The following is a 25,009-nucleotide window of genomic DNA, read 5'->3' on the forward strand; positions in this document are numbered from 1 at the left end:
TCAGGAAATCTTGCTTAAATTTCAAAGTGTGCTGTCAAACCACCAGGGAAGCAAATGGAACTGGAAGGCTGGTGTCTACGGGAGAGAAGCAACCATGATATGCTCATGCTGACTGGGATAAAATGTTCACAGGACCCAGTTACTGAAAAGATTATGGCTCCCCACCACACAAAACTACCATGCTATCTGAAAGCCTAAAATGGCTTGTTTCTTGATTTTTCTGATTAAAAAACCATAGATAAATTCCTAATGGTGGATCTCCCTTTCTCATCCTGTGCTTCACCTCCACCTAACCCTAAGCCCATGCTCACTCACCCCGTCGGGTAATCCAGTACCATGTTCTAGTCTCAAATGTAGGGAGTAATGATTCTGCCATCACCACTCCACTGAAAGTGTCATTATCTTTTGTGTATTTTTAGTCTTAGTTTGCACATAGTAGGTACTAAATTGTGTGGCATTTAATTGAATTCAAGGGACAGACTGTTTCATCCACAGCGGATTTTATTTTGTTCATTAATGGAAACCAGACTTTTCTTTCAAGTTTGTAAGGACATGCATGAACACTGTGGCATGCCCTGCCTGTCTCCTCTCTGCTGGGAAATGGTCATAATGTTTAACTGCACCAAATGCCTTATTTTTTCCTAATCAAGATGTTAAGGGGGTCTGCTGGCTTAGCAGGTGCCTCAATTGTGCATAATTAGTTGCTAGGAATTGTTTAGCATAGGCTGATTAGTCTCAGCCAAAGGAAATTAAATTTTCTTTCTTCAGCAAAGCTTTGAACACAGCTAGAGATTCCTGAAACCATATTCATATCGGGTTCCTCTGCATAGCCCAGAGTGAGAAATGAGAGTCTCAGGAAATGGAGAAACAGGAACCAGCCTGATGACACAAGGATGCTGTTTGATACCAAGCAAATGTTGGAGGATTTGAGAGCATGAGGAGACCTGACTCCCTTCCTCACAATGTGATTCTCCCAGCTCCAGCATAGGCAGTTTGTGATGCAGAGTGAAGCATTGCTCCTTAGGTGCCCGCTGGTTGCTTTCCAAGTTTATAAACACCAGCTTCATGTGATCAAAACAAATGATCTGTGTTTGCCCCTCCTGTGTTTGGCACATGAGGAGACTGGCCAAATTGGGGAGAATGAGAGGGACAGATGGTCCCTCCTATTGTTCTTCTTCTGCTTTAAGTGTATGCTTGACTCATGCTTTCTGTGCCTTTGTCACCATGTCAGTTCTCCCTGTTAATGGAGGGCATTTTTCCCTAGCCTCATGAGATGTCACTCTAAAGGGACCCATGTTCTTCCTTATTGTGACCAACATGTAAGCCCCTGTGGAGGGCCATCATGTGTGACGGTGATTACCTAGCTGCTAAGATGTCGTTAGAAAAGGCTGGCAGTGCTGATACCCTGAGATGCCCTTAATGATTGCTTGGAGCATTCATTTCAGCGAGCAGTAGCTCACTAGCTGAATGTCTGCTTTGCCCCGTAGTGACTTTTAGTGAGAATCCCTTGTTAATATGATCATCGAAGTCTGGGCTGAGAGTCTGCTATGAAAATCATAATTCTTTTGTTTAAAGACATTATTTTAAAGGTTGGTCAATAAATCATTCTATAGTCTGAATGAAAATGAAAGGAAATATATGTAGATACCATTTTTATAGTCAGATTTTTCACATTAAGTCAATACTTAATAGCTATTGGATGATAATGTGACTTTAAAAGGAATAGGCTATCAACCCAGAAAAAGAAAAGCAGAAGTAGGAGGGAATATAGCTTTATAACAAATGTTTCACTTTCTTCAGGTTCTTTGATTACAATAAATGCTCTAGTTTGAAAAAGTGAATATAATTAATTCACATATTTTATCAGCAAACATTTAGTGAATGCCTACGATGTGCTAGGGATGGTTCTGATTGATTTCTTTCCTTGTCATTTGACCTTTTTTTTGTTCGTTTATATATCTGGATGTAACTTGAAAGCCTATTTAGTATCTCTCCAATGAAACAAAGGAAAATTATTAACATAGATCTTATAATTCAGTGACTCTTTTAAGGCTCATCCTGGGGATCAGTGAGCTATATTGACATTGCTTTTGAATTTTATCTTCAAGGAAATGAACTGAAAAGCATAAATTAGTTCCGTAGTACCATTTGTAAGTGTTGTTTGCTTTAGGCAACAAATATGTGGAGGAGGGAAGAATGGGATTTATATACACACGAAAATAATTGGCTCTGTGGCTCAGGCTCCTTTTCAAAGGCTTCACTGTAGCAATTAACTTACACCATATAAGGTCTCTGCTGGTACAGTGTGCCCACTCACTCACTCCTGTGACACAGCAACATGTGGACCCAATGACCTGTGAAATCTTATTGTCTATCTAAAAGGAAATAAGATAAAGAAGAAAGAACATGGGACTAAGAACATAAGAAATTTCATCTAGACTCAATTTAGATGTGTGCCCTTCTATAAATTTATCTTTCTGGGCCTTAGTTCCATTTATAATGAAAGAGTGGTCTAGATTATCCCTTATAAGCATGAAATTCTAGGGATATATCTATAAAGCTGCATTTAGAGACGCAAGAGAAGATAGAAGCCTCCATAGTTCTCCATGACTTTACGCTCAAGGGTTTGAAATGCACCCTGGACACTCTTGTCCTTTAGTATCCTACTGTGGAGCCATCAGCCACGGATTCATTCAGTGTGTTTTCTCCATTTCTATTTTCAAACAAGTTTGAATCAAGAGTTGACTTTCAGTAAATCACGTCAAGAGAGCTGGTGTTTATTCTGTGATGGGTAGCTTTTTATAAAAGGCCATGGTGCCTCTAAGGTATTTAAAATAAAGAGACACTCTTAAGGAAAGTCTCTTAAAAACCAAGTGTTATATTGTGCCATGCTGCTCTGCTGCTATGCCCTCCTTAACTCTGATGATCAATGTTGCCAAGCCTCTGCCTCCCTTCCATTAGGAATTATTGCTTTTACACTGATTGGCTTTGGCAGTGAGGGTGAAAGCAATAACACTGCTTGGGACAACATTAGATAACACTGAACTTTTTCATTCTGATCCTTTAGCCAATACAAGATTTGGCTTCTAGATAATTATTTACTTTTGCCTGTGCTCAGTAAGGTCACTCTTGATACTGGGAGCAGGAGTGGAGGTTGGGGGTGGTGATGGAGAGGCTGGCCAGGTGGTCATCTATAATTCAGTTTCAACCTTTTAAGGATGTGCTCAACTAGACTATCTCAGTTCTAAATCAAGGAAGTTGTTTTCAAATATAAATGAGAAAACCATTTTACCAGGGTTCACTACTTCTGAAATGCAAACTGGGTACATTTCTAAAGAACTAGCTCCTTAAAATAGAGCATCAAGTGCAGATAACCCCAGAGTCTCCTGGGAAAATCTCTTATTGCCCTTTATAAAAATCCAACACTGGATTCAACTCAAGACTTTAATTGGCTGGAATCTTGACAAATAGAAAACTGAGGAAAGCTTTTAGGCTTCCAAGGTGCCGTACCTAAGCCTGGTTGTTGTGATTATTTTCTGGCTCAGTGCTCTATGCTCATAAACACACTGTTTCAAGGTTTTGGACAATGAAAGGAAATACATTTTTAAAGCAGTCTTATAAGGAATCACAGGTTTTAATACATAGTACATTTGTTTTAAAAGGTGCTAAATGAAGCGTATTGCCTGTTTATTAACACTGTGAGAAAAGCGCTCAAATATTCAAGTGACAATGGTGAGGCAAAGGGAGACTTTTATAGTGTAATGTTTACATTTTGTATTTTGTTTTGTGGATTTTAATTATACTCAAAATGGTGTTTGCAAAGAGAAGAGTCGAACACCTAAGATACCACTTCTAAAGCAAAAGCGATATTGATTGAATTGGTATCTGAAAGTTGGTAGTTTATCTTTATGGTTGGAAGAATATAAAAAATTGTGTGACAAATTAAATATAAACATGAAACAGCGTGACTTCTATTTTTTAAGTTAATTGCCACTTACAGCAGTGTTAATCTTTTCCTTTTGTCATTGCGTATAAAGACCTTGTTAGTTTTATGAAGAAATCATGAATCATTTCAAACCAGAAGTTCATCCTAGAGAGGAAATGAGTTCCTCAATTTTGAAACACAAGCTATTTAGTTGGGAGAATTAATGTTCTCAGATGATAAGGCCTTGTTCTGAATAAATCCTTGTTATATGTAATAGTTTGTCATGCACAGTATGGTTTCTTTAAATTCTTTAACGATTTCCTGCTATTATAAAATGGTAACAACAACAATAATACATCTTATAGCGTGGCCAGCAGTGACATTTAGATTATCTAGCTTGACTGAATATGCTAGATAATTATTTTACATTCTATTTACTCAAGCCATGTGCATCTTATTCTTGAAATTTTTAAGGGTGTTATTCACATTTCTTTTACTTTTTATAAATGCCACCATCCCAATTAGGAAGAATTGTCCTTCCAATTTTAACCTTAATATTTGCCATCCTAGATTACTACTCCTTTATTCCTGGTCATATAAAATCCTTTTCAAGGTTAAAAAAAAATCACCTTACTTAGAGCTGGATGGACCCATTGTCTCCATGATCTTGTCACCTGCTGTTTTAATCATTCAGCTTCTTACCTAACTCTCACAGATACATTAAGCTTTAGACCTTCTGTCTTCTCAGTTGCTCTTTTAATAATTCTGCAAGTTATTTTCATCTCTTTCTAAAAGAGCACAAACCAGCTCATTGCAATGTATGTCTTCTTTTGCCAAACCATCGTTCCTTCCCTATTCTCAACCTAGCTCCTCTGGTCTTCCCTCTGAACATCTCTATCCCTCTGCTTTGCACTGGCTGCCAGTTCACACTCCCAGGAGGAACCTACTAACTCTGAGTGGCTTTATTTCCCTTGCAATACTAACTCTCTGTCATCTGCTTATCTGAAATATTACCTTTCTTTTTACTTTCTTTGTTCTTCTACCTGATTATTCTTAGTGCCCATTGAACCATTTTATTTCTTCTTTGTCTTCATTACACCTATTCACTGGTATTTATTTATCAATAAATGTAGGTGACAAACAAATAATTTGTATACTATATTTGCATACTTCTTACCATTTCATAAATATCTTCACGAGCACTATAGCTTTTGATCCTGACAACCCTAAGAAGTAGATGAGAATTTTATCTCTCTTTTATAGGGGAAGAAACATATTCACAACATTTTCAAAGATTTATCCCACAGCTAACCCAAGTATAGGACCCAGGCCTACCGACACTTTCCACTGTACTGTACCACTTCTCTCTCGCAGAAGGATTGCAATCCATTAAAAATCTTCACTGCATTAGAAACTGGATGGAAATTAACCAAACGCTTCATTGTACCTTTGCAGATGAGAGTCCCTACACTAAATCCGCCAGCCAGACAAAGCCGCCTGATGGAGCGTTGGCTGTGAGGAGACAGAGCATCCCAGGTTAGACCAGACTGTTGGATTTTTCAGCTGTTTTACTTTTGAATCCTGTTATTTGGTGATTCTAAATAATTCCAACTTGGTAAAAATAATAATAATAATAAATCATGTTATTTCACAGAGCATAGACTGAATTCTACACCACTTGTTCAAACAATATTCATAAAAGCTAGACTTTGGAAAACCTTGCCAACTTGTGAGAATTCATCTTGTAATCCACCATTGTAAAATCCTTTGCAAAATGACTTGAATTTGTATCAACTCTATTCATTTACTTACTCTCATCTCATTTTCAGGGGATGACTTTCACAATAGCATCCATTTCTTTACTGAGCCATAGCTGGCAGAAATAAGGGATTCACAATTGCTGCAACAGATCATGTATGCTGAATGCAAAATTATTCTTTTCTTCTCATCTCTTTGAACCTGAGTTTGCTTCCATTGGACAGCTGTTATAAAATTTGTGACTTTGTTTCCTTAGGAAAGTGTGAGTCATATTATTGTAATACAATGAGTCATATATATGTCTTTCCAACAAAACATTTTGAAGAAATATCTTTAAATGTCTTTACCCCAAAACTTCAATATTTTGAAGCTTTGATTTGTGAATGACACAAAAACATGTAAGTTCTGAAATTAAAGAGGAAAGGAAATTCAAAATGCTATTCAAACAATCTGAACTAAATAATTCATGGAAAAATTCCTTATGGAAGCAATTGTACTCAGAAGAGTTAAAAGCATTAATGCATTTAAATGTTTATGTAAAATGATGTATTATATATTTTATACAAGCAAATTGAGTACAGCTAAACCTCAGCTACAGGATTTTAGAGTACAATAGTTTTAGCAATTCAGGAGAAACAAAGTGGTGTTTCCTACATTAACTGGAATGGTTTGGCAAATGTGTCAGTGAAAGGAAGAATTTTCCATTTGAATAAAGAGCAAGATGAATCCCATTTGTGAGTAACTCTCTTCATGATTATTCCTTATTTTTATAAAAATTTCAGGTGGTTATTTTCACTCTCATTCCAAAGGCTTAGATTCATTTTGAAAGTACAGGACTTATGAAGACACATATTATGAATATGTTATACATCCTTGTTTTGGTGCTTTGAAGATTCTAAAGCAATTTGAATTCTACAATTAGATGGCATCACCCAGTGCCGAGATGTCTTCTATTTTATCCTATAAAACATCATTCTTCATGCTGGTCGCATTTAGAAAAACTATTACAGTCAGCTCTGGACTGTGTTATCTTCTTTCTCCTTGTCAGCATTAAAGAAATATCCCGTTTGAAGTTCAAGAATATCAGTTACCCATCAATTCTTTCTTGGCTACTCTACATTCACTGGTACTGAGTATTCCACTGCTGGGAAGAAGCAGGAGACTTCCCAGTGTCCTTACAACTCTATGGGATATTAAGCAAATATGCTATTATCAATGTTTTCTTTTCATGAGTTCTCTAATGCCACATTCTAAACGACAACACATTTGAAGGCCATCCTTTTTCTTAAAGTCATTAAGTAGTTTTTAAAGTTACATGTTAAATACACAGAATTGGTTCATCATAATCCCTAGTTTGTGGCACACATTATTCTTCATCATGAATTTTGTCTTTTCCTTCTCTTTATGTTAGATTTAAAAGTCACTGGAATCATTAACTGTTGGTGAGTTTTATGAGATGTTTTCCTGGAGCTTGACCATTGATAGACCCCTTTTTGTTCATCTCTCTTAAGGTAGGGGCCAGAGATATTAGGAGTGTTCAGAATCTTCTTAGTTATTTAGAACAGTTCAAGAAAAAAGATTGCACCAGCCAGAGGGCTAAGAAACCAAAGTAGTTAACAGTAGATTATTACTTAATAGTATTTTAGGGAGAGAATTAACAAACTTCTTGGAAATTGCCTCCTGACTGACTAATGACTCATGGAGTTCTGATCCCTTACTGTCTTACTTAAAAGTACCTATGAACTTTTGTTCTGGCAAAAAGAAGAGTATTCTCAGATCTTTGGCCAAGAAGTAACTTAAAGAGAGGTGAAACCCAACATCCAGAAATCTTGAGCTATCACCTACTGTGTCCACTTGTGCCCCCACTAAGTCCATGAGAGAGAGAAAAATGCACAGAGGAAAAGGCCAAGTAAATGTATCCTCTTTATTATTTACCAGAGCTTCAAATGAAAAATCCTGAAGTGGTCTCCTGACCACTCCTGGACTAAGCTGGACCATACAGAGCTGTAAGCACCAGAATTCAGGAGAGTCCAATCTTTTAGCTTCCCTGGACCACATTGGAAGAATTGTCTTGGGCCACACATAAAATACACTAACACTAATGATAGCTGATGAACTAAAAAAAGTAATAATAAAAATAAAAAAGAACCACAAAAAAATCTCATAATGTTTTTAAAACATTTACAAATTTGTGTTGGGCCACATTCAAAGCCGTCCTGGGCTGTATTACAGCCTACGGTTTGTGGACTGGACAAGCTTAATCTGGATGACATTTACAGTCTTAGTCTCCTTCTCCTGTGCTCACTCCCAATCCTCCTTCCCTCAAGGTATTTTTAACAGCCCGGTAGCATGGAAAGATGCCTCTAGAGAAAAGTGCACCAATGAAAAGAAGCCCTAAAGGAGAGTTTGGCTAATGTACTAGTTTCTGACCTTCTCCATGCAGAGACCCCTCCCAAGTAAGATGCAGCTCCAGGGCCATTGACCTGTCCCAGCTGCTGGGGAGTAAGCAAACACAAGGAGGCTGAAATCTTTTTTTTGAGACGGAGTCTTGCTCTGTCACCCAGGCTGGAGTACAGTGGCACGATCTCGGCTCACTGCAAGCTCCACCTCCCGGGTTCACACCATTCTCCTGCCTCAGCCTCCCCAGCAGTTGGGACTACCGGCGTCCGCCACCACGCCCAGCTAACTTTTTGTATTTTTAGTAGAGATCGGGTTTCACCATGTTGACCAGGATGGTCTCCATCTCATGACCTCGTGATCCGCCCGCCTCAGCCTCCCAAAGTGCAGGGATTACAGGTGTGAGCCACTGTGCCCAACCAAGGCTGAAATCTTAACAGAGGTATGGCTTTTGCCTACATCTCCCCTAAAGCTCCACTCCCAGTGGTCCAAAGATGATGACTGGATTTGACCGTTCATATTAGCACTTTCTCTGATGAATGGGGTGGAATGCAGTGGAAAAAGAGTGTAAAGTAGCAGAAGGCACCTTAAGCTTCTCTATCTAAGTTTTATGATATGTTAAGCTGTTCTTTGAAACTTATTCTATAAATGTAGATCTGGTGCTTCCTGAAGTTAACATTTATATACATACACAGAAATAAGGTTTCTTAATATAGACTCTACTATTTCCATGACTAATACAGAGTAACTTTAAACATTTCTGTCCTAAAGAGGTAAATCTGAATGTTAACAGAATCATAATTTGTTTTTATTCGTGTCAAAATATATGACTCCTATCTAAACTCAGAATAACTACAGCAGTTATTTTATAATCACAAGCCAAATATGTGTCTTTCATTAAATACCTGTTCTAACCGTAAATCCTTTTATCACCCTCCTTTCCTCTTCCTGAAAAAGGAAATGGATTAAACACTCTTAGGAGCAAAATGCGTTTGCTTTCGATAAAGGAGAAATACATTATTCATGTTATTTGGGAACTTGTCATTTTAATCATGTCTCATATGGCATTAAATGTAAGAATAAAAGGATTTTTTAGTTTTCCATAAGGTTTAATGAAAATTTTAATATGGATGATAGTAAAAAATGACATGAGTGTCCCTATGACACCAAAGTTTAAGTTTGTATTAGAGACTTAATATTTGATTAAAAATATTAGGGAGATGTATTTTCAATTTCATTTCTCCCCATTAGTTTTCAAAAATAAGATAAATTCCAAGGACAAAGGTATTCAGAACTAACAGATTCTACCATATATCAATGTTTATTAAAAAGAATCTATTGATTCTTCTGTATTTGACAGATTACTGGTGAAATGAAGTTTGACCACTTGAAGGGTTTGTCCAAGTCATTAGAGAAAATCTGTACAGACTTTGAGTTTGGCATATTTTGCAATAATTTGTGGTCTTGCCCACTTAGAGATGAGGCATTTAATCATGTCTGTCTCATTTGTGAAGGGAAGACAGGATACTACACTTGACCTCAAAGCCTAGAGTTAGTATATTACTTATTTGACTTGCCTCCTCTTTCTATATAGGACATCTTTTTTTGCTTATGTCAGTCTTGATTAATTGCCCAAAGAATTCTGGACAATTGACAAATGCAGGAAGATGTCAAATATTCATATCTATTACATTTCTAAACTTTGATGCACCCAGGAAAATTTTCTTAAATCTGTATCCAGAATAATGCCATGAATGTTTGTGTGGGATTTTTTTTCCCCTCCTAGACTGTAAGAAATGCTTATCAATTTGGTCTTAAGGGAGTACAGTTTACATCAGTCTTTGTTGTTGCTCACATTTAGGTATTTGGAAGTGGGTAGTAAAAATATGAAGCTGAGAATCTGAAATGTCCAGCAGCCCAAGACGTGTACAGTCAAGCTGATTAGAATGCATCCAGGAAATTCAGGATCTATTGAACAATCAAAGTCTGGAAAATAATCCCCATAATAGCATACCCTTGACACCAGGGAGGAGCTGGTAACCTTAAGTTAAGAGGCTACAACAGGAATTTGAAGATTCTGCCCTCTCTGTTCCAAATGTTTCCTGTCTTTTTTATTCATATAATTAGATGCTTCATTTGTGTAATTTTTTATTATTACAGAAGATAAATAGTGTGACCTTTACACTAGGACTTTACAGCTATACCACTATTCAGGTGTGTAAATGCCTGGTTCTGCTTCATCTGGTTAGTTCTACTATTGAGACCCTCCAAAAAAATGAGTGACGCCGGAAACAGTGGCTTACACCTATAATCCCAGAACTTTGGGAGGCCAAGGCAGGCAGATCTCTTCAGCCTGGGAGTTACAGCCTGGGCAACATGGTGAAACCCTGTCTCTACAAAAAATGCAAAAATCAGCTGGGGATGGTGGCATGCACCTGTGGTCCCAGCTACTCAGGACATTGAGGTAGGAGGATTGCCTGAGCCCAGGAAATCAAGGCTGCAGTGAGTCTTGATTGCACCACTGTTCTCTAGCCTGGGTGACAGAGTGAGACCCCCTCTCAAAAAGTAAAAAATAAAAATAAACAAAAAAAATGAGTGCATCTCAGGGATGAGAAACCAAAGTCAGTTGAATCAAGCAAGTATGAAATGTCATACAAAGTACACGGTTGCTGCCCAAAGAAACTAAGGCAAAATCTGCTATTAATGAGGACATGATCAACATGGGGAAAATACCAAGGGATAAGTACCTTCGCTTCTCAGTTGGGCTGTCCCTGCATCCTCACAAGCATCCCAGTGGGCCAAAGTGAGGACAATGAGAACTAAGGGCCAGGGTGTACTCTGCCAAAGCCATTCAGTGTCAGCCTTAAGAAAGAACCTAAAATTATGTTTACGAGTGTTAAAATTACTGAATATTTAAGAAAGTAGCTAAATTACATTGCTTCTTTACAGATAAGTTTCTATGATTATAAAGTCAAGACTGATAGCATTGCAAATATACCTGAGATTCTGCCCCTCTCCCATGTCTTGTTTTGTTTTCCATAGTAGTTATCACTATATGAAATTAACTGATAAATTTATTATTTTTTTATTTGTCAGTCCCTAGCTAAAATGTAAGCTACAGGAGGGCAGGTCCTCTATATCTTGTTCACCTGTCATCTCCAGTGCATAGAACAGTGCTTAGTAAATGTTAGGTATTGGATCAATACTTGTGGAATGAATGAATAAGCAAAAGTCAGCAGGTAGATTTTTCTCTGTGAGGAATCTGTGGCCCTAAGACTGGCATACTTTCCTACAAAAAAAAAGTGCAACAAATTCTCTGTTGACCACGTGTTTTCTGTCTCATTGTATGCTGCAGCAGATTCTCACATTTGGCCTTGAAGCTCCACCCAACATGACATTTCCAACAAAATGCGTGCTGCCCAAGACTTATGAATGGAATATAGGTCAGCCAGAAGCTAGAGACTTTGAAAAGCCAGAGGTTCCCCCCAGCCTCATTTGTTTCTGTTTGCCCAGAAAATGTCTGTGCAGTCCTAAAACACCCTAGGAAAAAGTTGAGCACCATTTAATAATAAAATTGACAAGATAAGAGTGATTCATTCACATGTTCTGCTTGTAGAAAAGTGCTAAAAAATATGAGGAAAAAACCTAGTCTATAAATAGAGCAATGCAGAGCCGAACATATTACTTATTATGGCAGGTACGCATTAATTATCTCCTCCAGAGAACTGATCCCGTTTGCTATGTGGCTGGGAGTACATACTGAGCGCTCCTCAAATAGCACAAGGCAAAACCAGCACCTTGATTTGTGTGTTCAGAGCCATAGCTTTCATTAGTGATTTGGAGGAATGACAGTCTGTTATGTTTGAACTTCTTTCATGCCTTAGTAAACATTGGCTGAAATACAATAAAGTGGTGCATATGCAGCAAGTGATTTTTAAACAATAATTCTTCCAGCATCCAATTTAGGGGAAATTTTTTTGTGGTGACTGTGCTTTGATATTTCCCGAATCCCCATTTGGGAACCCCTTTGTCACAGGAGAGGTGGCACTTGGTCAATGTTGTGCTCCAGGTACATGTGGTATCGGAGTGACTCTGATGACAGCTAGCAACAGCCTCCAGTGTCAGAAAAATTTTAGAGGCCGACTGAGGATATGTCCATAAGAGCTATAAGGAAAAAGTCTGTTCCCTCTATTACTTTTGCACTGAAAAAAAAATTAATTCTCTCATTCCTGGGTTTGGTTAGACCTTCAACCTAGGGTTGTAGGTGACTTTAGAAAATTAAATTGGGTAAAAGATGTATGGCTTGATTGGCACTGAGGAAAGTGAAGAAGCATATTACATAGTTTACTGTTGAATAGAGAAGTTGGGCCTATTAATACTCTTTTCTTATCTATTGACCTTATATGACTCAGAACAGCTTCCCAAATTTCAGTTACTCACATGTCATCTTCATGATTTTTGGTATATATTTGTATTCCACCTATACTATAATTAATATTATTTTAAGTAAGTTTAAATTGGTATACTTCTTTACTTAGGTTTATCGTAGGCTTTACTATCTGTAATTTTATATGCTAATCATATTTTTCTAATATAAATAAATGTTTTCTAACTCTGAAAATGAAAAACAAAAGTTTCTATGTCACCTTAAATCATCTTGCATCCATCAATATTTATACACACCTACTTTGGGAAACACTGACTCGGAATGAGATGCTTCTCAGAAGACATGACTTTGACAACCACAAAACTTCACTTTGTCAGTAGTCAGTAAGTAGTTATTGATTTGTAGTGCAGAAACATGTCATTTGAATGACAGTGAAAGGCTTTGGGGGCTTCTTTTAACAAATGAAAAGAAACGAGAAAAGAGAAAGAGGAAGTTGAACAATATTACGCCAAAGCTTAGGGAATAACAAGAATGAAATAATCATAGGAGTAACCTAACCTAGAGCGAGAGTAAGAGAGAGAGAGAGACAGACAGAGAGAGAGAGAGACAGAGAGACAGAGAGAGAAGGTGGGGGAGGGGAATATTATACAAGTACTAGTTACCATGTATTTCATGCTAAGTACCAAGTATTGGACTAGCCATTTTTATGAATATCATCTCATTTCTTCCTCAGAAACATCACCGGGGGAAAATAAGTTGTATTAATTCCCCTGTTACACATGAGCAAACTGAAGTTCTTTTATTTATTTATTTATTTATTTAATTTTTTTTTTTTTTTGTAGGAGGGGGTCTCAGTCTTGCTCTGTCACCCAGGCTGGAGTGCAATGTTGCGATCTCAGCTCACTGCAACCTCCAACTCACAGGTTCAAGGGATTCTCCTGCCTCAGCCTCCCGAGTAGCTGGGATTACAGACGTACACCACCATGCCCAGCTAATTTTTGTATTTTTAGTAGAGATGGGGTTTCATTATGTTGGCCAGGCTGGTCTTGAACTCCTGACCTCATGATCCACCTGCCTCGGCCTCCCAAAGTGCTGGGATTACAAGCATAAGCCACTGCACCCCACCAGCAAACTGAAGTTCTGAGAGCTAAAGTCACTTGTCTAAAATTACAAGGCTAGAAAACGGTAGACCTTGGATAAACCCCAGTTAAATATAAATTTTGACCATAATCCTGAGTAGTGAGGGAAGGGAAAAGGTGGTGAAGAGAATCCTTACTTAGAATGAAATGTGAAGACTGACTTCTCGAGGCCAGTTGAGCCTCTGCTCGGAAGTATTAAGAAAGTGTGAGGTGAGCAGAAGCCTCTGAATGTGGGTGATGTCTGTCCATCCAAGTCACAGACTCCATCTCAGTCCTCATTGACTAGAGCCCTCAATTAGAGGGGGGTTAATGAGTAATGGCTTGGGGTCACAGGGCTCATGCCATTATCTCTCTAAGTAACCGAGTACTAGGAGAAACCGAAGAGGAGAACTACCAGGGCTTCGGGTTGTGTTACAGTTCATTCCATACACTTATGCCTTTCAGAGCTTTCCAGTCAAGGAAAAAAATTAAAATTGGCCAAGCAGGTTTTTAACTACTTATTCTGAAACTGGTAACACCATAACTATGCTTTATGTTTCCCCTTTAAAACCACAGAATAATGCAAAGCTGTAAAATAACGCCGAGAAAATGAAACGAGTCACTGTGTTCTGTGGCATCATAGTCAGTCTTGACTCATTGACTCTGATAATATCTATATATAAATATATAAAATATATAAGCGATACACAAATTCTTTTAAAATCAAATATTCTTATACATTTCTAAAACCTATTACTGGGCTACACGTTAAACAGATGTTATAAAGATTTCCCCGTCAAAATGTGGGTGGAAATACTTTACAGCACCTGGCAAAGCTCTTTGCTCTCTTTAGCAGTTTGATTGCACCTCTGGAACCCCTCTGCCTTCTGCACGGAATGTAAACCACTGACACATTGATCCCTTGCCCTTCACCTGTGCACACTCGCTGCATTCTCCTTTTTGCTCTGGCCCATCCTTTACTTGCTCACTACATCCATTATAACTAAAATGATCTCTCACTTTTTGATTCTGAGTGTTCCTCTAAACTGACCCTCATACATTCATTCGACATGTAATTATCCAACAGTTACTCGTTGAGCAGTCACTGTGTGCCAGGTACTGTTCCAGGTGCTAGGAATATAGATGTGAATCCAGCCTATTAGCCTCTGTCCTCCTGGAGCTGGCAGGCTAGCAGTTGAAACAGGCATTCAGCAAACATTGAATGCCTGGCCTAAGGTCAGGCTATGCTATGTACAATAAAGGGAAATGAACTAGTGTAAACAGTAGAGAGTGTGGGAACAGAAAGTTATGGGGTCCATGCTCAGATAGAAAACCTGAGGCCTCCATGGCCTCCAAAGGCCAAGGTTGGCCTCCATGAGCTGGTGACTTTGGAGTAAGCCTGAAATGAGTGGTGAGAGTGGTGAACCACGTAATGATCTGGAGGAAGAGGATTCTAGGCCAAAAGAAGAGCAAATGCAAAGTCCCTGAAGGCAGAAAAAGCTTGGCTTTTAAATAAACAGAGAAAGAAACTTCTGCTAATAAGTGAAAAGAAACAAGAAAAGAGAGAGGAGGTTGAACAATATTACGCCAAATTGAATGGCTGAGCATGGCCAGAAACTGGGAAGCAAGGCTGAGGGTGTAAGGGATGAGTCTGGAGAAGAGACAAGGCTGTGTCCTGTAGAGCTTTTAGGCCATGGTAAGAGTTTGGGTATTATTCTGAGCAGTATAGGAAGCCATTGTAGGGGTTAAGGTATTGATGTAATTTCTTTTTTGTTTATTTTAATTTCTCTAGCTGCTATATGGAAAATAGACTTTAAGGAGACAAAAGTGAGAAGACCAGTTAGCAAGCTGCCACAGTATTTCAGGCAAGAAATGATGGTGGCTTAGACTAGGAGGTGGAGGTGGAACTAGTAAAATGTGGTCAAATTTTGAAGAAAGAACCTAAATAACCTACTGACAAATTGGATGTGGGCTGAGAGAGGAAAAGAGAAGTCTGGGATAATTCCAGGGTTTTTGCTCTTAACAATTGGGTAAATACTGATGCCATTTACTGAAACAGAAAATAACCCAGGAAGAAATGGATCAGTGGAACAGGGGAGTGGGGAACTCAGAGGAGAGCTTAGGTGGAGATAGAAATTTTGAAGCTCTCAGTTTGTCAATGGTATTTACACCCTTGAGGGTGGGCGACAGGTCTTCTAGGTGGCACAGATAGATTGAGATGAGGTCCAAGGTTTGAGACTGGGGCATACCAAGCCTCAGAGGTTGGCAGTGAAGGAAGATTCAGCCGAAGATATGAAGAAACAAAAGCAGTGATTATGAGGATCAGGAGAATGTAGTACCCTGGAATCCAAGTTATGAGCCACATGTCACTAAAGAGGGAGAGAAAAACTAGGTCAAATATTGATGAGATGAATGAGAATTGGCCGTAAGATTCTATAAGAAGGGAGGTTTGGTGACCCTGACAAAAATAGATTCGGTAAAAAGGTGGGAGTAAAAGCCTAATTTGAATGGGTTGAGGTGAGAATAGGACTTGAGTAACAGGAAGAGAATGTGGACAACTCTAAACAGAGTTTCTCTATCAAAGGGAGCAGAAAAATGGGAGAGTGGCCAGAGGGAGCATGTGGTCTATGGAGGACTTTAAAATATATACACAAGAGAGGATGCAGCATGTTCGTGTGCTGATGTGGCTGATCTAGTGGAATGAAGAAAATCGTGCAGGAGGGAGAGGGGATAAAAGCAAAAGCAGTCTTTGAAGAGGCAGGGGTGCCTCCAGTGTGCACCAACGGGTCAGCGGGAGGGAAGGCAGCGTGGAAGGGCACAGAGGCAGGAGGGTGCTACAGTCCCTGCTGAGAAGATGTGTGAGTCATCTTCTAATTGCTCTATTTCCTTAGTGAAATAAGAGGTGAGGTCATCCACAGAGAGTATGGAGGGGAAGGAGATGTTCAAGGCGCAGAGAGAGGAGGTATCATTTCAAAGACTGGGAGAGTGGATTACCTAGGACACTGTCAGAGGATTACCCTGCAGTGCAGTATAGCCCTAACTAATTGACCCCTCTTCCTTCTTACAAACCCTGCCTCCTCAAATTAAAAAGGGACAAATTAAACTTACCCTTCTAATGTTGATGCCCGTGCCATTCCCATATAGCATATTTCCATTCCACTGGCTTCTCTCCTCTAACTTCTCCCTTCTATAATCATTTTTTATAACACCCAGAATATTTTATGTTATTTGTTTCCCCAGCTGGAGTGCAATGGTGTGACCTCAGCTCATTGCAACCTCCGCCTCCTGGGTTCAAGTGATACTCCTGCCTCAGCCTCCCGAGTAGCTGGGATTACAGAGATGTGCCACCACGCCTGGCTAATTTTGTATTTTTACAAAATTTAAAAAAAAAAAAAAAAAAAAAACAACAACAACAACAAAATGGGGTTTTGCCATATTGGTCAAGCTGGTCTTGAACTCCTGACCTCAGTTGATCCACCTGCCTCGGCTTCCCAAAATGCTGGGATTACAGGCCTGAGCCACCATGCCTGGCCCAGAATATTTTATATTTTTATTGAAGTTTTCAGCAGTTTCGCTCATCCTGTTTCAAGTTGCTCTGCAATTGTTTTCCTGGATTGTAGACTTACATTTAATTTAAGGTTATAGTCCCTTAAATTCAAGAAAATGTTTATTTGTTTTGTTGATTGGTTGGTTGGTTTTAAAGCAGGGTCTTGCTCTGTCAGCCAGGCTGGAGTGCAGTGGCATGATCATGGCTCACTACAAGCTTAACCTCCTGGGCTCAAGTCATCCTCTCACTTCAGCGTCCAAGTAGCAGAGACCACAGGCACATGCCACTATGCCCAGCTAATTTTTTTTTTAACTTTTTTTGTAGGTACACAATCTTGCCATGTTGCCCAGGATGGTCTTGAATTCCTGGGCTCAAGCAATCCTCCCATCTCAGCCTCCCAAAGTACTGGAATTACAGGTGTGAGCCACTGCACCCGGCTGAAAATGTATCTTTATTAAAAATTCCCCCCACAAAGTTTTGCCCAGTAGGATTCATAGCAGGGTGCAGCCCATGTTTGTCGAATCAAAGAGTCTCCTTTCATCACCTGCCTTAGGATCTCATCAATATTATAAATCAACGCTTACACAATGATGAAATAGAATGATAGAGTGGAACTCGGAGTGCTCTTACTGATCTTTCTCTAATAAACACCTAAAAAAATATGTGCATGCATCACATACACATATTTTCCCCTTTGTGTTCTACTTTCACTATTGGAAACTCCACATCTAATTTCTTCTGCTTCAATATTTTTAGACACAGGAAACTTACCATCTTACAAAGTAACCCCTGCTTTTTTACATCTCTGTTGAGCATTCCTTATCCTGATGGACTAAAGTTTCTTATCTTGAACCGCTACCCACTGGCTCTTCTGATCTTTCTGAGCTTCCCCAAAGTCAGTCATTCAGATACTTGAATACATCTATCATCTCTTGCTTGAGTTGCTGTTGTTGTTTAAACCAGATAAAATATGTTCCTTCCTCCGGTTCTGCCTTATAGAACATGTTTTCCATATCCTGCTAGTCTTTCTTTAGTTTGTCAATGGTCTTTAGCATGGAGCAGCCAAAACTAGACACTTTGCCATGCTGTTGGTCTGAAAAGAACAGAGTTCAAGAAAACCATTAGCTCACCTGACCTGGATTTAATACTCAACGCAGATTATGATTGTATTTTTAAATGAAATAATGATGTTTGTTTATATTGAACTTGCCATCAACTAAAACATACAGGTCTTATTCTTATGAATCACTCTTAAGAGCTAGGTATCCACCCTTGAGGGGTAGCACTCTGTGTGATGCTGTGCAAGTCTGTACTCTCCATTCAGTTGTCTGCACATTTATTTCTCTTATATTCTGCCAGTAATGTTTGAGAAGAGGAGAGGAGGAAGAGTACTACTAGTGAGCATCTGTTATGTACCAAAAATCATGTCAGTCTTATTTATTTAAAAAACAGAGGTGTTATCCCTCTTTTGTGGAGGAAGAAATTAAGGCTCACAGAGGCTTAAGTAACTTGTCCAAGTCTACCCAACAACGGGACTGATATTTGAGTTTAGAATCACCTTAATTCAAAGGCTGTCTTCTTTCAGCTATGTACACAGCTCTCAAGTGAGTCAGCTTCTCTTTCCAACTTGGTGAAATAGTCTCTATTCCTGATCATCACATACATCTACTACTCCTCTTAGCAATGAATTAGCTTCAAATTTGGCAAGCATCAAATAGTGTTAAGAATTTTGAGCATAGCAGTGCCAAGGACAGAGCTCTGCAGCATCCCCAGCAGAGATCTTGCCTTTTACCCATGCATGCTGATTTGCAGGCTTTGGGTATCATTTTCACTCAGTTCATGGTAGTCCATCCTCTCTACAGGTTATTATGAGAGATCTTTCTAAAAGTCCCACTGAAATACTAAAATATCATACCTAGTGTATATTATCTTTCTATATGGTGGTGGTTTACCTTCCTTATTCTTCAGTGGTATAATAATCCTTTCTAAAATGTTGCCAGGACATATCCCAGAGGCCTAAGATTTCTGGCATCCTTCAATATAGAAATTGAGATGCTTGCTCATTCCAGCCTTTCAGCATATCTTTGATTTTTATCTTCATTTCATAGTCATGTTTATACATTATTTTAATTCTCTGGCTTAACTTTATCTGACTCTAGAAACTTGAATATATTCTAAACAGCTAGGGCATTCTTTTAATATGATTTTGCCTACCTTTGGCATAAGGTTTCTTTTAACCTTAAAGTCAATCCTTTCTACTTTAAGATTTTTCTCCTTTGAAGCCACTGGAGATACAACATTGGAACTGAGTAGCTCAGTATTTCAGTTAAATGCTAAAAGTAACTTTATACCAGCTTCTACAAGCAGAGACTTCTTGCCTATGTTCTTCTTATTTGGGACTACAGAACTTGGAAAAATTTTCTAGTTGTCCTGAACACCTTTTAGCTACCATTCTTGCAGGATAACATTGCCTATAAGCTAATAAAGCCTATCCAGGATCTATTCTTTCTAGGAGGCCAGATGAAGGTGGTTGTCATTATGGTGGCAAGAACTCTTCTTCTGCTCTTCAGACACAAGGAATGAAGGAAAGAAAGTTTTAGGAGTTTATAATAAATGAAGTGGTAAATATTTAAAATGCTGATTATATCAAGTGTTATCTAGGATACCAAAAAATAAACACTTCTAATTGTTCATAGGAATATAAACTTTTTGGAAGACACATTGGTATCATCAATAAAAATGTTTAAAAATGTATGTTTTTCCCAATATTTCTGGGAATATATCCTTTAATAATACTCACACCTGTGCATGAAGATGTAACTGTGCTTGCTACTCATAAAATGTGGTGAATTTTTAGAATCATCCCAATCTGATAAAGGAATGCTTCAAAAAAATATATAAGTAGACTTGACAAACACTGTTATCATCAGTCACTGCCTCTGAGGGAGAATGTCAGTTGGTTTGGAAGAGGGTGTCACCAGGAATAGGAAGGGACCTCTCCCAACTCTGATTCACTGTTGAAAAGTGGGAATGGAGGCCGGGCACGGTGGCTAATGCCTGTAATCCCAACAGTTTCGGAGGCTGAGGTGGGCGGATCATCTGAAGTCGGAAGTTCGGGATGATCCTGGTCAACATGGTGAAACCCCGTCTCTATTAAAAATAGAAAAAAAAAGGCGAAAGATTTATTCGTTATGAAGAGAAACCAGAGACTAAGAAGACATTTATGCAGCCAAAAAACACATGAAAAAATGCTCATCATCACTGGCCATCAGAGAAATGCAAATCAAAACCACTATGAGATATCATCTCACACCAGTTAGAATGGCAATCATTAAAAAGTCAGGAAACAACAGGTGCTGGAGAGGATGTGGAGAAATAGGAACACTTTTACACTGTTGGTGGGACTGTAAACTATTTCAACCATGTTGGAAGTCAGTGTGGCGATTCCTCAGGGATCTAGAACTAGAAATACCATTTGACCCAGCCATCCCATTACTGGGTATATACCCAAATGACTATAAATCATGCTGCTATAAAGACACATGCACACGTATGTTTATTGCGGCATTATTCACAATAGCAAAGACTTGGAACCAACCCAAATGTCCAACAATGATAGACTGGATTAAGAAAATGTGGCACATATACACCATGGAATACTATGCAGCCATAAAAAATGATGAGTTCATGTCCTTTGTAGGGACATGGATGAAATTGGAAATCATCATTCTCAGTAAACTATCGCAAGAACAAAAAACCAAACACCGCATATTCTCACTCATAGGTGGGCATTGAACAATGAGATCACATGGACACAGGAAGGGGAATATCACACTCTGGGGACTGTGGTGGGGTGGGGGGAGGGGGGAGGGATAGCATTGGGAGATATACCTAATGCTAGATGACGAGTTAGTGGGTGCAGCGCACCAGCATGGCACATGTATACATATGTAACTAACCTGCACAATGTGCACATGTACCCTAAAACTTAAAGTATAAAAAAAAAAAAAAAAAAGTTTGTGGTTTAAAAAGTTCATGTTGACTGCAAAAATGGTGATAGAAGAAAGCTCCAAGGATATTGCTATAAAGTTAATAAATCATCTTAAAAAATAAATAAATAAATAAAAATAGGAAAAAAAAAAAAGCTGGGCATGGTGGCTGGGTGCCTGTTATACCAGGAAGATGAGGCACAAGAATCACTTGAATCCAGAAGGCAGAGCTGAGATCACACCACTGCACTCCAGCCTGGGCGGCGACAGAGCGAGACTCCGTCTAAAAAAAAAAAAAAGAAAGAAAGAAAAAAAAAGAAAAGAAAAGTGGGAACAGAGAGTTCCTTCAGTCAGCTGCAAGAGGACAAGTAGAATGGAGCTGACCATGAAAGTCGGCAGAACTGGGTATAAAATATAACAGCAAGTCAGTCTGTACAGAGATGCATGTTGAAGATGTTAATGAAATATTGTAAGCAACCTAAAATATCTATCAATAGAGGAATGGTCAAACAAATTAGGATGTCATTATTCTAGGAAGGTTTATAAAACTGTTAAAAGTATGAGGTAGACCTATAGGCCATGTCATGAAAAGATCTCCAAGACATATTGGTATGTTGGAAAACAGCAAGTCATTTTGTGGTGTTCAATCCAATTTAGGTGAAATGTTAGTGTTTTAAAAGAGAGAGTGAAAGGTTGGCACAAATTTTGACAGTGGCTTCCTCTGAGATGGGAGGAGTAGAAGGAGAGTGCAGAGGAGTGCCCTTGGGCTTTGCCCCAAATCCTTCTGTCTCATTGGAATCTTACACTAAAACCCATTTGTTTATTACCTGGATAATTTTTTTAAAACTGCTATAATGACAGGAAAGAATATCAGTGAATTGACGCTGCCTATCAGAACCATATCTTGGGCGGGTGGGGGGCATCCCTGACCCAGCCCTGCAGATGAGGAAGAAGACGAGGCATCTCTGCCAGCTGATACCACACAGAGCCTACAACCATATAAATGTTTCTGCATATGTCAAGAAGACCATTTGCAAAAGAGAACAGCAAAAACAACTCACCATTTATGTGAGTAAGAGAAAATAGAGGATTTGGGGGAAAAAAAGATCAATAGTTTGAAATATTCCAGCTCATATGGAAAAGGGATTATCATGTTTTCCATGATCTTAGAGGCAGAACTCGAACTCATAGGCCAGAGGGCACCAACCAGCATGATCCCCCTCTCAGCAGTCACCATCTAAACACAGAAGCATCTCGTTTGGCTGGTGAATACTGGGAGGCAGCACCTGTTGCTCTTCAGCCTGTTTCACATCTGTACCCTGTACATGTGTGTCCAGCACAGCTTGCTTCTTTCAGTTTCTCTGACTAGCATCTGTGTTTGGATGTTTGATTCGTGCTGTGGGGGCAAGCTTTAGGGAATCAGACTAGGAAGCAGCTTAAGGTAGAACTTTCTAAGCATAGGAAGGCAGCACACCTGTCTGGTTAGGAACGCAGGCTCTGGAGCTAGCCTGCCTTATTTGAATGCCGGCGCTGCCACCTACTACTGTGTGGAATTAAGCTGGTTGCTTCAGTTTCATGCTTCAGTTTTCCCATTGTGTGAAATGAGAGTGTAATGAGGATTATACGAGTTAATACACATAAAGCATTTACATTAGTTATCTATCACCATGTAACAACATTACTACAAATTTAGCAGCTTAAAACAATACACGTTTATTATCCCACAGTTTCTGTGGGTCGGGATTCTAGGCACGGCTCATCTGGTCCTTTTTAGGGTCTCACAGAGCTACAATCAAGGTGTCAAATAGAATAGCAGTCTTGACTGAGTCTTGACTCAGGGAGGATCTACTCCCAGGCTCACCCAGGTTGTTGGCCGAATTCAGTTCAGCGCTTTGGTTTCTTGCTGGCTGTCAGCCCCAGAGGCTGCCTTCAGCCCCAGCCTCAAAGCCCACAAGGGAGACAAGGCTGTGAGCATGATAGGTGCTACAGTCGGCATATATATAACATATATATGCCGACATATATACATATGTTATATGTGCATAGTCGGCATATATATAACAACATGCATCTGGAAGCTTTGCCATATCTACTGGTTAGAGGTAAGCCACAGGTCATGCCCACACTCAAGGAAAGAGGACATCTAAAGGCAGTGAACATCAGGAGTTAAGGATCATAGAGAACTGCCATATAGAGAACATATGAGATCATAGAGATCTCATATAGAGATCATAGAGAACACCGTCCTCCATGGCATACCAAGTCAGGCCTACTGCATATAAAGTTCTTAATAAATGTGAGTTATTATCCATGGAAGCTATCTGAAGAAGGCATAGATGGCTTTCTGGGAGGATTAGTTTCTCACACTGGGGATATTCAGACCATTACTGGGTGGAGACTGTAGACACGTAGCAAAGAAAACCAAATGGAAATAGGTGTTGAGCCAGATAGCTCCTGAAGGTCACCTGAGATTACCCTGTCACCAGACAAGGTGAACCAACTGCCCCCTCCTCCTTCAGCATTGTCCTGAGTTCATTGCTACTTTCTTTTTGCATGCTGTCTTTTTTCACTTTTGTCTGATTTCACCTGTGTAAAAATGGAAACTAGAACACCCCATATGATTTTCTCTGAGAATTCTGAGAGTTGCCCTGGTCCCTCATAGAATAGCCATGCTTGGGGGTGGGGTGGGAGGAAGGAAACACACTTTACCTTTACTATAATTTACACGTTTGTTTCTTCCTAAGGAAAAGGGACCCAGGCCCTGTTTACTTTTTCAGTGTCTCTCAAAATTCTAACCAGGTAGGTATGCCTAGACTGTACTCAATAAACACCATCTAACATCTCCTGGAAGAGGGAGAGATAATGAATTGGACTGCTAGGCTCTTTCTAGATCTTGCTGCTGATATACAAGGGTTTTTACCTGTTTGATTCACTCCCCAGTTCGTTCATGTGCCTCCGCTGTTTCTGAGGAAGGCCTAGTAAATATAAACTTTCTGTTGAGTACCCCAGCCCTGGAAGAGGACTGATAAGGCAGTTCCATGGGTGGGCAGCACAGAATCCAGAAGTGTGGGGTTTTTTTATGCCTGAGAAGTTGATTTAAAACATATGTATCCTTACATATTGATTTCATAAGTGCATACACCAGCCCTACTTCTGCATTCAGCCTCTGAAACATGTGACTGAAGAACCATGTGTGCCTCATATGCAAACACTCAAATACACCCTCTGCCATGCCCATACCTAACTCTGAGCCCTGTTGTCCTGGGGAAAGTAAATGGAAATGACTGAGGACAGTCATGCTAGTAACTAAACTTTAGAAATACAATAACCATGAAGCATCTCTGTTAATTCAGGCAATTTCCCAGTAGAGTATTAAGGTGTTAATTGCTTCTGCACTTTTCTATTTGACAGATATGTCCTTTTTCACCTAGGAAAGGGAAGCAATTATTGTAATGCTCTCCTGAGCTTTGTGAGATATTCTTTAATGACTTTTAAAGGCATCAATAGGGCATTGTGCTTTTAAAGAGAAACTGTCCTCTTTTCTGTTTGTGCTTGATAACAAGAGTGGGTATTATATTCAGACTACATGATGAATCTGTGAAAGGAAAATATGCAATAAAAAAAAACAAAGGCAGTAGTAATACATTTTCAGGAAGTATGTATCCAGATTTCAGATATGAGAAAAATATGTTCTTATATGTGCATATATCACTGAGCTTAACAAAGATTAAACAAACACAACAAAAAAGATACTCAGCAGGCATATTTTTCTGGAATTTTAACACAAAGTTGTTATTCTCTGGAACTGGTGTGGCCTCTCAAGTGAGGGTTTGGCAGGTCGTTTACTCAATACAAATCGGTAAATATTCTCTTACACATCGTGTGAAA

The 25,009-nt window shown here is 39.2% G+C and overlaps 1 protein-coding gene across 18 annotated transcripts in view; it reads left to right on the forward strand.

Annotated features, from left to right (window-relative positions):
- Positions 1 to 25,009, forward strand: part of GRIP1 (glutamate receptor interacting protein 1) — a 716,800-nt gene that overhangs the window by 468,337 nt on the left and 223,454 nt on the right. For 16 of the 18 annotated variants that reach the window (XM_054664158.2, XM_054664159.2, XM_016923073.4 and 13 more), the window contains one exon: positions 5,381 to 5,461. The exons of the other annotated variants lie outside the window; for them this stretch is intronic. In XM_054664158.2, the coding sequence (XP_054520133.1) occupies positions 5,381 to 5,461 (81 nt within the window). The remainder of the gene's footprint in view (positions 1 to 5,380; positions 5,462 to 25,009) is intronic. 18 annotated transcript variants of the gene reach the window in all.

The sequence above is a fragment of the Pan troglodytes genome, chromosome 10 (genome assembly GCF_028858775.2).
Source record: "Pan troglodytes isolate AG18354 chromosome 10, NHGRI_mPanTro3-v2.0_pri, whole genome shotgun sequence".
Classification (NCBI taxonomy): domain Eukaryota; kingdom Metazoa; phylum Chordata; class Mammalia; order Primates; family Hominidae; genus Pan; species Pan troglodytes.